This window comes from Sander vitreus, chromosome 20 (assembly GCF_031162955.1).
Source record: "Sander vitreus isolate 19-12246 chromosome 20, sanVit1, whole genome shotgun sequence".
Lineage (NCBI taxonomy): Eukaryota > Metazoa > Chordata > Actinopteri > Perciformes > Percidae > Sander > Sander vitreus.
The window spans coordinates 9,783,039-9,798,038 of NC_135874.1; the positions used below are offsets into that span (position 1 = coordinate 9,783,039).

Below are 15,000 nucleotides of genomic sequence, written 5' to 3' on the forward strand. Positions count from 1 at the left end.
TGTATAGAAAAGCAAAACGACATACAGCAGCTTCAAGAGGCGTTGACATATAGGCCCTACCTCGTTCAATCTCCCTGCTGATGTGTCCCGTATGTCTGGGGTGAGCGGTCCGTCCTATAATGATGAGCAGGGAGTATTTGTGGAGGCAGAAGTCAGGGTTTGCGGTCGCAGCGCCCCTCGGCTTCTCCTGGACCTCCCTCTCCGGCAGCCGGCTGGACGCCATGTTGGAAACTTGCACTTGGGTGTGATGTCATTGAAAAAGCCTGACAGCGCCTTTTATTACAGAGCGATGACAGCTGCTGTGCTGGAATGCAGACGCGCATTAGTGAATGTGGAAGATGTTGCATTATTGATGACTATAGAGGCAAAAGGAATCAGTATATTTTTCTTTATTGCTGTCCACTAAGTGTTATAGTGCAGTCATTTCAATCAAAGGCAATTTTCCATCAAGTGATGTTTACGGAATAATGTCAAATATTCAGCTGCTAATAGACTAGAAAGTGAGGTGGTGCATTTATAAATGATTTATGTATGTAATACTGCACACCCTGCACCCCCCCCCCCCCTCACCTTTTTATATAATAGTGCAACAGACACACAGACACTATACTGTATGATTTAGTTGATTTATTGACCTTATCTTACAAATGTGTTTAGAAACCGATACTAGGATAGCTGTACTACCCCCCCCCCCCATAACAGCAACAACAACAGAACAAAAATAGGTAAAAGGATTTATGACAAACCCCTGCATTCAAGATCTTTCACAAGATGCCACAATTCCTCCCAAATAACTTCCCTGACGGAAAACAAAAAGTACAGATCACACACAGACCTTCAAATATATTCAAAACCTATATTCTAACATTTTCCAGTCCACGTTTATAAAAGAAAAGCGTCCTTTATTATTCATCACATATTACATTTATTTTTGTCCCAAGAGAATGACAGCAGATGTTGTCACTCCAAACTCCTGAACTCTCTCCTGTGTTTTCTTGTATCATTGTTATTTTTTTCCTTTATAAACATTTAAGAACATAAAAGTTACAGGAAGTCCCCCGGGGACAGCTGCACAGCGTGCCGATACGCGCGCCTTTACGCACCGCGCACGGCTCCCCGGCGTCACACTGGAACGATAGAAAACAACATACATTCATTAATAGCGGATAGAGGTCGTGGGCTACACTTATTTTCTTGATCAAAGAACATCATTTTCAAAGTAATAGTCAGGAAAAGTGATAAATGTGCACTTATGCTTTGATTTCCATGTGCAAACGCCTATTGTAAAATTTATTTTATAATAAAAACTTTACATGACGTGTCCATTTTGGGAAAATTAGCCCACTTGAAGTTTAATATAAAAATGTATAAACAAGACAAAACCCCTCCAGAAATCACATCTCCAAATATTCTTAAATTTTCACATATTTCTTTTTATAATTTATAACACATACCGAAGGCAGCCAGCCAAGCTTTTTCTCTAAGGGCATCTCTTTGCTCCTCAGCTTCTCCAAAACTTCTTGCAACGCGTCAATCTGCAAAGAATACAATGCCAAAAAGGGAAATATTCATGAAAGAGATTATGATATTACAAGTTGACATGACGTGTCCATTTTGGTGGAAACTCGTTAGCCCATACTTGAAGTTTAAAAGCTCAACTTTATCTTTAATGCGTGTGCTATTAATCATCTCGTATGAGAGTCACTTTCCAGAACAGTTTAAATACTATATCGACAGTCGTTCAAAGCACCAACAGCTTCAGTCATCCGGCTGACACATTTAACACCCTGAATAAAGCTCTCACCAGGTCTTTCTCCTGTTGCGTTTTCAAAGGGAAATCCAATGAGCGCGTCTCCAGTGAGGAGTCTTCTGCACGAGCGAGCCACAGGTAGGCGCAGCAGCAGGTGGCTGCGAGGAGAAGAGCCCGAGCGCTGACCATGGTGCTGACACACAAACAGGAGGAGTCCTCTTCAGTGGGCGAGAAAAGTGCGAAGTCTGCAGAGGGTTTGGAGGTGTCCTGTTCAGGCACCCGCTCTTTATAGGCGCTTTATGGCTGCTTTTGACATCAGAAGAAGCATCAGCCCTCTGAAATATTCATGGGACATTTTGACACGGGTGACTCTGCTCAGCACCTTTGTGTCTTTGGAGGAAGGGACCTGACAGGATGAAATCAAGGATGGTTAAAGGTGGATTTACATTTCAAAAAACATATTTGATCATGTAATCTCGTGGCTGAGTTGCAATCACACCTTTATCACAAGCTTGCAATCCAATCCAAATTTTAGTTTTAAACCTTAATCTGGCTGGCCTATTGTAAGCAACGTAAGTCTTTTCAGTTAATAATAATAATCATAATAATTTATAATTCATACTTTATTAATCCCACAAGGGAAACTACAATGTTTTCACTCTGTTGGTAGAATACACATTACACAGAGGCCTGGAATACACACACATACTTAGTATCTATACATATATGAGGGGGCTGCAGCTGTCGACAGACAGCAGTTTGGGGTTCGGTGCCTTGCTCAAGAGCACGTTGCCCTGGAAGTGAACTGGCACCTCTCCAGCTATCAGTCCACTACACTACACAAAACTGTGAATCTGAATCCGGAACTGTCAAATCCAAATGAAAAAGAATGCAGCACAGTTTGGTTTTCATCATCAACTAATAGCATACTCTTAACCACCTTGTGTGGAGGGTAATTTTGATTAAAGAAAACTCCATGTTTTGCTGCTAATCTATTCTGCCTATCTTCGCTTGCCCCCTCTGTTCAATAAAGCCGAAATCAGACCTCAGGTTAACCCACATTGACACCAATCTGTAATCAGGATCCAATTTCCTTTCGTAGTAACAACCTTAACCAACCCCTAAGCAATGTGTGTCTGTGTGTGTGGCTGGCTGGCTTATGTTTGCACACCAATCCTGTCAGAGACCCCATGTCACTGACAATTCACATTACCCCTGAGAGGCCATTCCTCCACCACGTAGATCACAATCTCCTCTTTTGTCTCCTGAAAAAGACAAGGCTAAGGCAGAAATGAGGGCTGTGGTCAATATATAAATCCTATGACTCATCCAGGTTGAATACATTCAATAGAAAAATATATTTTAAAGGTCTGGTTTTGGAGTGTTTGACCCAATATTTATCTCATCTCATCTTATTTCAACATGTTCATACACTTACAGATATATGAATACTCTCAAATGTGTGGGTGTGTGACTTGCAAACACATTATATTACAAATAAAGGTGTTTAAAATGAGCCACAAGGCATCTATAATTGTTTACACTTAAAGTGTAGGTGTAGCACTTAAACATGACGTATTCAATTTTAATATTTTACTCTATAAATATGATGTGTTTTTAATGAAGTGTCAGAATACGCAGATACAGTATGTTCTGTTGTAACTGAATGTGGGAACCTTTATCCAAATTTGAAGATTTTTGTAATAGGTTTCAAGTTTTTTGAAGATTTTTTAAAATTAAAATGATCAGTAATTGACAAGATCAATCAAAATACAGCAAATAGAGTTATGACATATATGAATAAAGAAGACTAAAATGTTTTGTTGTAACATATGTATTTACATGTGTATGCATGTCACATTACTGTCTCTTTTGTTGAATAATATAATACCTTGAAATTGCCTTATTCATTTTATTTCTTTCAGAAAGAGAAGCTGTTGTGCTGGTGACAGCTGGGAATCCAAATCAATAAACAGAAAAACATACAAGTTCCAATGTGATTCTTTTCACTTGTATATATACAAAATAGTTTATTTTTATTATTCCATTGCTTTGCACAGCAGCTCTTAGAGGAATTTGTACCATTGATCAATATTAGGCCACAGTGTGGTGCTATGGTCAACCCTCCTCCAGAAAATCTATCAGAGAGGAGAAAATTGTAAATCAATATTAACTTAAACCTGATAAAATGTAAATGTAATTCACATGTACAAGCCAATACTTTTAATAATACACTTGTTTAAAAAAGGTTAATTTTTTTTTTTAACTTCCCTGTAATTGTCTGTATCTGATTATATCCTTGTCCTCTTGTATATTGTGTAGTATTTTTTGCTTTCAGGAAGAAGAAGAAAAAAACCGGCACCCTTGCCGCAGGGGGCAGCAGCGCACTTTGATGAAACTAATAATGAAACAACCGGAAATGAACAGTGCAGCCAATCGGTTTAGTTAGAATATACAGCAGCCAACGAGCAGCTAGCAGTGTTGTGAAAATAGCTCTCAATCTAACTATTCCAGCGTTTTATTCTCCACGTTGGGTTTCCAGCAAAAGCAACAATGTCTGAGAGAAAAGTACTGAATGTAAGTATATGAACAGTGTGCCTCTTTTTTTTTTTAGCAACGTTCAAAACAGTTAGCCTTATCGACTGAGTAAGAAAACCAAACCGGCTACCGTTAGCTTTGAAGCTAACTGTGGTGTTATTAACGATGATAACAATTCCGTAGTGAACGGTGGGTTTCTAGTTTTGTTTCAGCTGTTCATTTGCGACATCTAAAGTAACTGTTAACATCAGGGGCGTTTCTAGGACTTTGGCACATTGGGGGCATAGTTCAATAAATGTAGTGTAGTAAAAAGTACAATATTTCCCTCTGAGATGTAACCTAGTGGAGTAAAAGTATAAAGTAACAAGTAAGTAAAATGGAAATAATCAAGTACAATTACCTCAAAATTGTAGTTAAGTACAGAACTTGAGTAAATGTATTACACTCAAAAACATTGTTTCACACTGTGCTGGAGGAAGTATTCAGGTCCTTAGGTAAAATTACTAATACCAAACTAGTATCCTACAAATGTGTAGGCACCGTAAATGTAGTGTACTTGGTTGCACTCCACTACTGGTTTAAAAAGTTCTTATAAAATACTTGATGGTAGGGCTGAGACTGTGAATTATAGAGAGGGGACATACATTTTGTTGCAGGCCGAACGTGCAGTCTGAATGAATGTTACATTGCATTACAGTGTGTGAATGTGAATCCCACTACAACTTTTGTTATGAAAGAAAAAATATTCACTAAGGGTATTTGGCATGATCTGGTACGAATATCTAAACCGTTACAATTCTACATTCTCACTTCTCCTCACTGAAATGAATAATAAGAAGTTAAATACATGTACCGAAGAATAAAAGCATTTATTTCTGATAAATAAGCCATGTGTTACTATGTGAAACCTATTTGATAAAACAACAATACTAAAAACATAAGTTAAACAGTCCACATGTTGCTATTTTTCAATTACTAAATTTTTAAATCGGAGTGAAAAGAAGAGTAGCAATGTAGGTCCAGATGAACTTTAACTCAATGCATGCGCGCTCCTGCGGTAAGAGGAACCCTTCCTATCAGAGGGTCACTACCTTAGCACGACACTGGCTTTTCAGTTACTCACTTGTGTTTTGTCTTCCACAGAAATACTACCCCCCAGATTTTGATCCATCCAAAATCCCAAAACTTAAACTCCCAAAAGATCGTCAGTATGTGGTCAGATTGATGGCTCCATTCAATATGAGGTAGGTCTGTTTCATCAATGTTCCACACTGTTTTATTGTCCCACAGCTCACATAAACAGCAAAGTGCAGTTGTCCCACCTTTACATTTAGAATCTCAGGGCATGAGGATGAAGTGCCAGTAGCTTAGTATTTATAAAGTATTTGTGAGTTTTATAAAAATTGATAATATATTGGCAGATGTTGTTTTTTCTGAAATAAACACACATTATTAAATTGTGGTACTAAAAGAATTGTGAACAGAATTATAAACTTGTTCACATACCAGTGCACAAACTATAATGGGAACACTACTTCCAAATTACCACAAACATAGACGACATGTATTTATATATTGGTAATAAGATAACATTGGTCAATAATATTGGCCATGCTGATATATATCGATCTGGCTGTAATTCTGAATATAATTTTAAGAATGCAGTACAGTGACAGGGGGTTGCAACTGCTAATTTTTATGCTAGTGTTGACGATCTTTTGGTTTGGCTGTACTTCCATCCCATACTAACATGGACGCAAGGCTTTATATTAAGGCCTTGGAAAGCGAAACTAGTTCCTGTTGAGCTCTCTTGAAAAAATGGATAATGTCACTGGCTGTTAATGAGAGCCGGTATGTTGGCTGGCTTGTTTAATCTTAGATTTTGGTTGTATTTACAAGGAACAGTGCTAAACTATTAGCAACAAGGAATTTCTGGCCTCTGTAAATGGGTCCTGTCACTGTGACTGTGGTGCCATCAGCATTGCCTCTCTGGTTGTTTGCAGGTGTAAAACATGTGGCGAGTACATCTACAAGGGGAAGAAGTTCAATGCACGCAAAGAGACTGTTCAGAATGAGCTCTACATGGGACTACCGATCTTCCGTTTCTACATCAAATGTACTCGATGTCTTGCTGAGATTACGTTTAAGGTGAGAGTATTAAATGCACTGATTATCATTGTGATATTTATTGAAATGAGACAAAACAAATACTAAAATCAAGGTAAATATAGAGCTATCTGCTATTTCCTGAAATAAATATTTTTTACACACTTTCTTATCCCCTGTTGTGACTATAGACTGACCCAGAGAACACAGACTACGCAATGGAGCATGGTGCAACGCGCAACTTCCAGGCAGAGAAACTGGTTGAGGAGGCGGAGAAGAGAGTCCAACTGGAGAGGGAAGAAGAGGAACTTAACAACCCCATGAAGGTCAGTGTTTAAGTGTAATTTACTGTTATTAGTGTAATTGCCGATAGGAAGGAGAGTTGATGATTTCCCAATCCTCCACCAGGTGTTGGAGAACCGCACAAAGGATTCCAAGATGGAGATGGAGGTTCTGGAGAACCTTCAGGAGCTGAAGGAGCTGAACCAGAGGCAGGCTCTGGTGGACTTTGAGGGAATGATCGGCCGGTACAGAGAGATGGAGCAGAGAGAGAAGGAAAGGGAGAAAGAAGAGGATGAGCGTGAGACAAAGTGAGTGGGGAAGGTTTAAATAGACATTGTGTTGTTAAAGAATGGTCTTTTTTTTTCTTTTTCTTTTTTTTAATACACTTGACGGCCATCTCAAGACTACATAACAAATGTTACAGATGCATATGTGCTTTGATCGCTGCCTATGTGTGTGTGAATGAGTTTTGCTCTTATTATCAGTGGGAACTCTGAGCAATATCAACAAACAAAACTGAATATGTGAATTGTGTGACAGAGAGATGTTGGATCGTGCCCTTGTGAAGAGACTCAGAGACTCCGACTCCGATTCAGAGAAGGAAGAGGAGAGCAGCAGCAGCTCGCAGTCAAGGAAACCCAGCACAGACAAACCAACAGACATCCTCACCACTGTCAAAACCCCAGAGGCACAGGTTAGTAGGCCACTCACATTCAACTGTGTCCCCTATACAGTGCAATGACGTTTGCAAATATTTGAATATTTTTCAAGGTTTGTTTCACCCTATTTAAAGTTATAATACTCAAGATGTCAGTCCTGTGTCTGCAATGAATCATCTAACAGCACATTGTGCTCGCTCGCTTGCTGCTCTTTCTTGTTCCTGCAATATTTAAAAATGATCCACATCCATATTCAAACAATGCCCAAAAAAGCATTTTGCTATGAACGAGCAGCAGTAGAAACTGTTGCTTAATACCACTCTGATATGGCTTTATGAGAGTGAACATTAATGCTGGATTGCATGCATGTAGGCCTGCACGATTCGGGGAAAAATATGAATCACAATTTATTAGCTTAGAATTGATATCACGATTCTCTGCCACGATTTTTTTCCTCACGAAGTGTAATGTTTATTGCACACATGAACCATGACAAAACAAAACTAACTGGCAGTACCAAACATAGATTTCTTTTTTGGCACCTATAGCACATTGCGCATCACCACAAGCCTGTAAACATAGAGGCTTCAATGAATAAAGAAAATAAAGTACATACTGGCCACTTAAGTACAGTAGGCTACCAAAAATAGTGACATATAACACATTGAACTAAATATGGCCCTGATACAGGCTCTATCTGAACATGTCTTTACATAATTAAAACATGTCAATCAACATGCTACAGCTTCAGTCTCTAGAGAAGTTTGTCAATTGCCAATTTAAGTACAGTATCAAAAACAGAATTTCTTAGCACACTCTTTAACTGCTTGCCGTTCATGTCTTCAGCTGTCCTATGAAAATAAAGGCCGAAAATGCCCCAAAAAACAATTTAAAAACAAAAATTGAAGTCACTTAAAAATTAAATCGCAAACGGGTGAATCGAGATTGCGATTTTATAACGATTAATCGTGCAGGCCTATACGCATGCATTGTTCACTGTCACAAAGATATATAAGTGCAAAAAAAAAACTCAACATAAGAACTTTTAAAAAAGCCATTCCATGAGCAGGAATTGTCTCATGCTGTGATTCCACAGGGAACCTCAGCTGGAGGAGTGAAGAAGGCCAAGGTGGAGAGCTGGGAGAGGAGTGTGGGGACGTTGGGCAGTAAAGGGGCCCTGGGGTCCCTGGTTGTGCGAAAGAAACCAGCAGCGGCTTTCATCAAACCCAGTCCAGTGGCAGCAGCTGCTGCTCCCACTTCACAAACCGGTAACACATCAGTATCTCATACAGCTTTTATGAAAACCTTGTGTACCCTGACTCATCTGAAATATGAAGACATTTCTTTGATTTATTTCCTCACAAACTGTCTTTTCTTTGTCCCTCTTGTTCCCATGAGCACACGTGTATTTTATTTTGCTGCTTGTTCACATCCTCGATCCAAAAGTTTGCACATGATTTGGAAGGCACAATCATTGTGCATCTTGTTTTACAGATTCAAAGGCATCCACGGCTGACTCCAAGAATGCCTCGAGGCCTGTTACCACACAAAATGGGTCATCATCTCTCAGCCTGCTGGGGGCATATTCAGACAGCGACAGCAATGACAGCGAATGAGAAGAAGATGCTTGGGATGGTTTGGGATTTGAGTGACTGACCCACAATTGTATAAATGATGCACAAAGGAATATAATGATATGGACTTTTTTGTAATGTGTAAACCAGTTTGTGGGTGTATCCTATGAAAACCTTTCTATGGTGATAAGTTAATGTGTTGGTGGGCAGTCATTAGCAGGAATTGTATTGTCTGCTGTCCAAACCCAGTGAAACACAAATAACCTTCCTTAGCTGATCCACCAGTTCATGGACCTGTTGTTTTTGAGAAATTAACCAAGAAAAAATTGGTAATGTTTTAATTTTTGTGAGTCACATTTGCCCTGTGAAAATAGCAGGTGTATATTTTAGTGATTATTAAAATCTGTTTATCTTGAACTCTTTTTCCCTGACATGCTTTGACATCTTGCAACATCTCTCATTTAATATCTTAAATGAAAATGTGGGATCAGAACATTTAGTTTTTATATTTCAGTGCTGCCCAATGTCTGTCTGCCTGTAAAGACAGGAATTTATGTAGATCAGAAAAGCAAGTCTTAACTACTAACCTGCAATGATATTTCACTAAGTTCATAGTGGTATGTATGTATTTGTTTGTACAGTTCAATGTGATTTCATAATTTATAGGGCAGAGATGCATTTCATGTGATGTCTGATTTGTATTAGCGCTGGGAGATATACTTGTATTTATATACAGAAATATTGATATCAAGATATCTAAGATTTGGGTTAACTTAATATAGCTTTTTTGTTCTTTAAAGTTGGAAACAGCAGGTGACAACATCATCTCAATTCAGTGTCCACTAACTTGCTTTTTCTCGAGCATCGATCATATTGCACAGTCCTCATCAGCACATTGAGTTCGCTTTGTTGGCAAGTAGCTGATGTTCACATTTTGCATTCATTATTTTACATTAACATTTATTAACCCTATCTTGTCTTTTCCTGTTGTCAGTGGCTCTCTTACAACTTAGTGCTTTTCTGTCATTGACATTAAAATAGAAATGATGATCTCTTTGCTGTCATATCCACATCACCTTTTTCCTTAACACACTCCTGGTTAAGTTTAAATACAATATCCATATCCTAAATATTGCTGCTTAAAATATCTTAAGATGAGTTAAAACGTGGCATTTGATATTGGAAATATATCCTAGCTTTGACCACAAAAAGACAGCTGGTGAAAAAAAAAAACATATTCATACTTGATTTTTGATACTACACAAGTATTACTGGAACTGCATATGTGAGATAAATGATTGTATTTGCTTTAATGTCGACCAACTAAAAATCTCTCACTATACTATTCCCCTTTAACCAGTCCGCCGTGCCAGTCTGAGTGTTGTGTCTGCACAGGTCTGCTCACGGTCTCGTCTGGTCCAGCTAGCATTAGCTGACTGACCTGCTTGGCTCAGAAGCAGGACGGATTTCACGGATAACGATGTTTTATTTTTAGACCTAATAACGTTAAAAACATAACGCCGGATGTAAAACAGAAAGACTCAACGGGAACGGCAAGCCGTCAATGCAAAGAAAGAGGGTGAGCGTAAAAAGAAAGTAACGTCTGCAGTTAGTTAGCTAGCTAACGGTTGAGACGCTTCGACGTTAGCTGCTATCCAGCTAACTTAGCTTTGGCATATTTACAGAGCGGTGACCAACAATTCTAAGACTCACATTACTTTAACCCTTTAACGTTACTTTTTTATAATACAAAACACAACAGCAGTATTTGTCTACCTACTAGTTAGCTTGGTGTTGATAGTTTTTACGGACATTCTGTCCTTAATCTACTGTTATTAATAATGGATTGATTTAAACCCCCTAATTTAACCCCAATGCTAACTAACGTTAGCTATTGTCAATGGTTGCTGTGATTTGCTGATTTAGCAAGCTGGATAGCGTTGACCTTTGTTATCAAAGCCCACTCTCTATGCTTCACTTCATCAATGTTAACCCTGCGATGCTGGACGTGTTATTTTCGCTGGACCTGTTGAACGATGCCAACAACTTTTATTCCTCAGAGCATGGTCAGTTCTTTGGGGATTTTGCTAGCTAACTAACTTAAGAACTGCAGCCAAGTTCAAGTAGCTATGCTAAAGTAAACAAAACCCTCATGGTTTCCTCCATTATAGGCCCAACTCAAGGTTACATTTTGCCATTTGGCTATTGCGTTAATTTTTCTCAGTTGTACATACCAAGCTAACGGTAGCAACTTTATAGGGGGCAATATACCTCAATTAGCAGTTAGGTACTGGTATGTCTTGTATGGCCCTGATGCAAGACCTGACGCCTTGTGGTAATTTGTCATTATAGCTAGTTAATGTAAAAAAAAAAACTCAGGTGTCACAAAAAAATATACATTTGTTAAGCTGATGTTTGGCTTGTATACAATTGTATTGATCCCCGAATGGGAAATATGTGTTAGATAGATTATTGTTTATTATTATTCCCAGATCCATGGCAAAGTGGCTAAAGGACTACCTAAACCTTGGCACCAGGCGTGACCCTCCACAGCCCCCGAGGCCAGATTACAGTGAGAGTGAGATTTTGAGGGCCTACAGAGCTCAGAAGGAACTAGATTTCGAGGACCCGTATCAACACTCTGATAAGGAGCATCAGAATGGTGGTTTCAGCCCCTGTAGTGCCACAGTGAGCCTTCCCTCTTTCCCTGAATTTGGTTCAGTGCTGCCTAATGGTGTGGAGGTATGACATACATGTTTTTACAGTCATCTATGTGATTTAGATTTTTTATTTTTATTTTATTTTTTTTATTGTATGTAGGTGCTGTGTCTTGTTAAATAATATTTTCTCTTAGATCTCCCTTTGACATTGAGTAAGGTGATTCTTGAACATTTCAAGTTGTGTTTACATGTGTTGTGTTCCAGGTGAAAGTGTTGTCTCCAAAGCACAGACTTATTAAAGTGGACTCTCAGGAGTTTGGCTGCTGTAAAGTCCCCCTGAGTCCTGTGACTGTCCAGGAGGAACCTGTAAGGACTGTTTTATTTGTGTTCTGCTTTATTTTCTCCCCTATTCCCTCCATCCATTGCTTTGTCTTTATCTCATTCGCTTACTTCTCTGACACACACACATAGATACACACAAAGCTATATTTCCAGGTTACTCATCTGTGAGATGTTCTTTGTTTCTCTCTGTCCCTACCAAGGTGGTTCCCTCTGCCCCAGCTGCGTCGGACGCTGACACAGACTACTCTGATCCATTTGATGTCCGTCCAAACCCAATAGGTAGACCAAACTGGGAGCCCAAATCTGCACCTACAGACTGCTGCAGCTACATGGAGCCATTTGAGGCCCAGCGGATTATCTCAGGTTTGTGATCTTTTTCTCTCCCACATTTAAGTTTTCTGGCTTCATATTTTCAGTTCTCTGCAAATGTTGATCAACACAGTCACACTGTTTGCCTGCTCTGTTTACTGTGCAGAGCTGCAGCACAGCGTACTGACTAACAGGTCTGGGAGTGGAGATGGCAGCCAATTATACGATAACCCATACGAGGAAAGGATTCGCCACCACCACCAAGCTGCTCCAGCAGCACAACAACTAATTCAGAGGGTTGAGGGGGGACTTGCCCAAATAGACAGCAGGGAGAGCAGGCTGCCTCAGGATGATGAGAGGCCGGCTGATGAATACGACCAGCCCTGGGAGTGGAAGAAGGACAACATCTCTAAAGCTCTAGCAGGTAAACTGGCAAGCTAAGCTGAACATTTAAAAATTTAACATTTAAAATCTGTCTTAAATGTTTTTTTTTTTTTTTAAACTAACCTACTGTATCTTTCTGTCTGGCCATAGTTCAGTTTGAAGGGGCAGAAAGGGAGCGCTCGCGGGCCCAGACGGAGCAGACCAGGCTCACCAAGACTGGCACTACGTCTACCATAGCTGACTCAACTACACTCCGTCTGGCTGGTGACACTCTTCCTCTCCTTGGAGAGAGAGTGGATCCATTTATTCCACTGGAGAGACAAGTGTAAGTGGGCTTCTGCAATGTTAAAAGATGGTGCCAGTGTTTCAAATGTTTTTTCTTATTATATTCGGTTAGCCGTAATCGTCATCCTGCACAACTTTCAATTTCACGTTGCTGACTGACTTGATTCATTCATATTATGTTGCTTATAAGTAGAATACATCACAAAAATATTAAAGATTTGTGTATTTTGTCCCCTGGGTAAACATTCAGAAATTATTCCATACCTTTTCATTAGAGCATTAACATCCAAGGCTAACAGATATTGGTTGCCATTTTTTAAACTGGGAGAACATTTTGCTATATTGGAACATTAGTATTATACTATATGTATTTTAATTCAAACAATACTACAATATAATGTACAATAAATCGTACTACAATAATGTAGTAATATTTAAATGAATATGCATGATCTTGATTTCCTTCCCATGTTTTTTTATAGGAATATGTGGTAAGAACAATTTGGATTTTAATGGTTGCTTTATATCTTGACAGTTAAGCGTACAGAGGAAATTACTTTACAGTCTATTGATTTCTTCATTTTTTTTTGGGATTGCACAAACAGGTATGAAAGTAGTCCTTAAAGCTTTAGTGCGTAACTTTTTGATATTAATGAACGTCCGTTACATTCAAGCCATTGTCAAATGAGTTGCTACAAAGCTAATTAAGCTAATCAGCTCCACAAAACACAATCTGTATTTCTCAGTATGGCTATGTTCCGAAACTAGTGTCGTCCAGCGACTTTCCCGCGCAGAAACTCACGTGAAGATAATGACCTCTTCTGAGGAGTCCATGATGTTTTTTTAATCCTCCGTGTCCTCCTTGGCTACTAGCAACTGCGTGGATCAGGTGCGCGATCACAGAAGGTTTCAGTGTTTCCCACAGATTAGAAAGCAATTTGTGGCGTTGGGGGGGGGGTACTTATTTTCATAACAATCAAGTATCAAAAACTAAGGATGACACGCTGTTGGATGCTGTCCTCCTCTCCTACTTCAATGCCTAACAAATCTATCTCTCTCCCTGACCCTGTCTTTCACTGGTTGAAGCCTGAAAATATTGAAAACAAATTAATAACATAACTAATTACACTGGTCGGACTGTTCAGCTCTGTTTCAGATTGATACCTCCGGTTCAGGCTGGTCCTCATCCTCAACACATGTCTTTTTCAGTCGCGGAAAAAACTTTTCAATACTCATCTGGATTGAAGCAGCAGACATTCAGTGTAAGAGTAAAAAAATGACATAACATTATTTATAATACGCTTATTTGGTTCACAGCTGCTATATAGTGTTTTGACCTCGGCAACCCAACTGCATTTTACCGCAAACTTGCGACTAGTTAACTTCCTAAAGTAGGCGCAATCGCTTGTTTGCTAAGAGTTGGGTCAGTGATTGTGTAGAGGTGTTCACAAGATAGATACCATCCTTTCGTGAACTTGTGAATTTCGCCAGCCATCTTCTCTCCTTTACGGAGACAGACGCTATGTGCACGGTGGGCTCGATGGTGTTTTAAGCCTCCGTGCCTGAAAGGCTACGTTGGGGGCTGAAAACACAACACAGTGGGAGAAGCTGTGTGTGTATGTGAGCGAGACACAGGTGACAGAGAGACGGAGAAGAGCAGGGAAAGGAAATGCAGAAGAAGGTTTTTTTAAATAGCATTTAAAAAAATAAATAAATAAAGAAACGCAATGTGCAGCGGCCGGTGCTGATAGTGCGGCACACCGCCACACATTAGTCTATGTGTGGGAAACACTCGGCTTGTATCATGTGAAAGCACCGACAGTTTTGTTGTCATTACTTAGAATTCCTCATGGGGGCAACACAAACTACTCACTATAGCTTTAATCTTGTATTTCCAAATAAATGTCCCCTGTCTTACAATGAACCTTTGTGGTTTTGCTTAAAAATCTGATGGGTAAAGTAAAAGCAGCTAACATTTAGGCTACTATATCATCTTCATTTACTGTTAACATACATTGTTAGTTGTTGAGCTGTTTGTGGAAGCTGACTTTTGCAAGCACATCTGTTTCAGACAAAACAGTTGCATTACAGAGGGAATGTACATCATCTAT

At 39.3% G+C, this 15,000-nt stretch overlaps 4 protein-coding genes across 7 annotated transcripts in view; 2 read left to right on the plus strand and 2 right to left on the minus strand.

The window, feature by feature from the left end:
• The window catches only part of map1sb (microtubule-associated protein 1Sb), a 16,021-nt gene extending 15,792 nt beyond the window's left edge, over positions 1-229 (minus strand). The window contains exon 1 of the mRNA XM_078277575.1: positions 61-229. Within this exon, the coding sequence (XP_078133701.1) occupies positions 61-223 (163 nt within the window). The 5' untranslated portion in view covers positions 224-229. The remainder of the gene's footprint in view (positions 1-60) is intronic.
• A 790-nt stretch (positions 230-1,019) lies between these two features.
• Positions 1,020-1,939, minus strand: LOC144535496 (cocaine- and amphetamine-regulated transcript protein-like). Its single transcript, XM_078278009.1, has 3 exons — positions 1,805-1,939; positions 1,455-1,535; positions 1,020-1,127 (listed from the first exon to the last, which is right to left on the minus strand). Exons 1-3 carry the CDS (start codon positions 1,937-1,939, stop codon positions 1,020-1,022), a joined length of 324 nt encoding a protein of 107 aa, XP_078134135.1.
• A 2,247-nt stretch (positions 1,940-4,186) lies between these two features.
• On the plus strand, positions 4,187-9,326 carry yju2 (YJU2 splicing factor homolog). Of its 2 annotated transcripts, none has more exons than XM_078276979.1 (8): positions 4,187-4,327; positions 5,432-5,532; positions 6,292-6,436; positions 6,586-6,720; positions 6,803-6,984; positions 7,217-7,370; positions 8,405-8,603; positions 8,830-9,326. In XM_078276979.1, the coding sequence occupies exons 1-8, from the start codon at positions 4,304-4,306 to the stop codon at positions 8,949-8,951; spliced, it is 1,062 nt and encodes a 353-aa protein (XP_078133105.1). In that variant the 5' UTR covers positions 4,187-4,303; the 3' UTR covers positions 8,952-9,326. The 2 variants fall into 2 exon arrangements, with proteins under 2 accessions (XP_078133105.1, XP_078133106.1); XM_078276980.1 differs by having other exon boundaries at positions 8,432-8,603.
• Positions 9,327-10,277: 951 nt separating this feature from the next.
• The window catches only part of LOC144534882 (SH2 domain-containing adapter protein F-like), a 10,025-nt gene continuing 5,302 nt past the window's right edge, over positions 10,278-15,000 (plus strand). The window contains exons 1-6 of one of the 3 annotated variants that reach the window (XM_078276976.1): positions 10,278-10,488; positions 11,378-11,651; positions 11,834-11,935; positions 12,112-12,274; positions 12,387-12,644; positions 12,755-12,929. In XM_078276976.1, coding sequence (XP_078133102.1) covers positions 11,406-11,651; positions 11,834-11,935; positions 12,112-12,274; positions 12,387-12,644; positions 12,755-12,929 — 944 coding nt within the window. In that variant the 5' untranslated portion in view covers positions 10,278-10,488; positions 11,378-11,405. Of the gene's footprint in view, positions 10,489-10,604; positions 10,976-11,377; positions 11,652-11,833; positions 11,936-12,111; positions 12,275-12,386; positions 12,645-12,754; positions 12,930-15,000 lie in introns of those variants that run through there. The other 2 variants (XM_078276975.1, XM_078276978.1) reach the window with 2 other exon arrangements.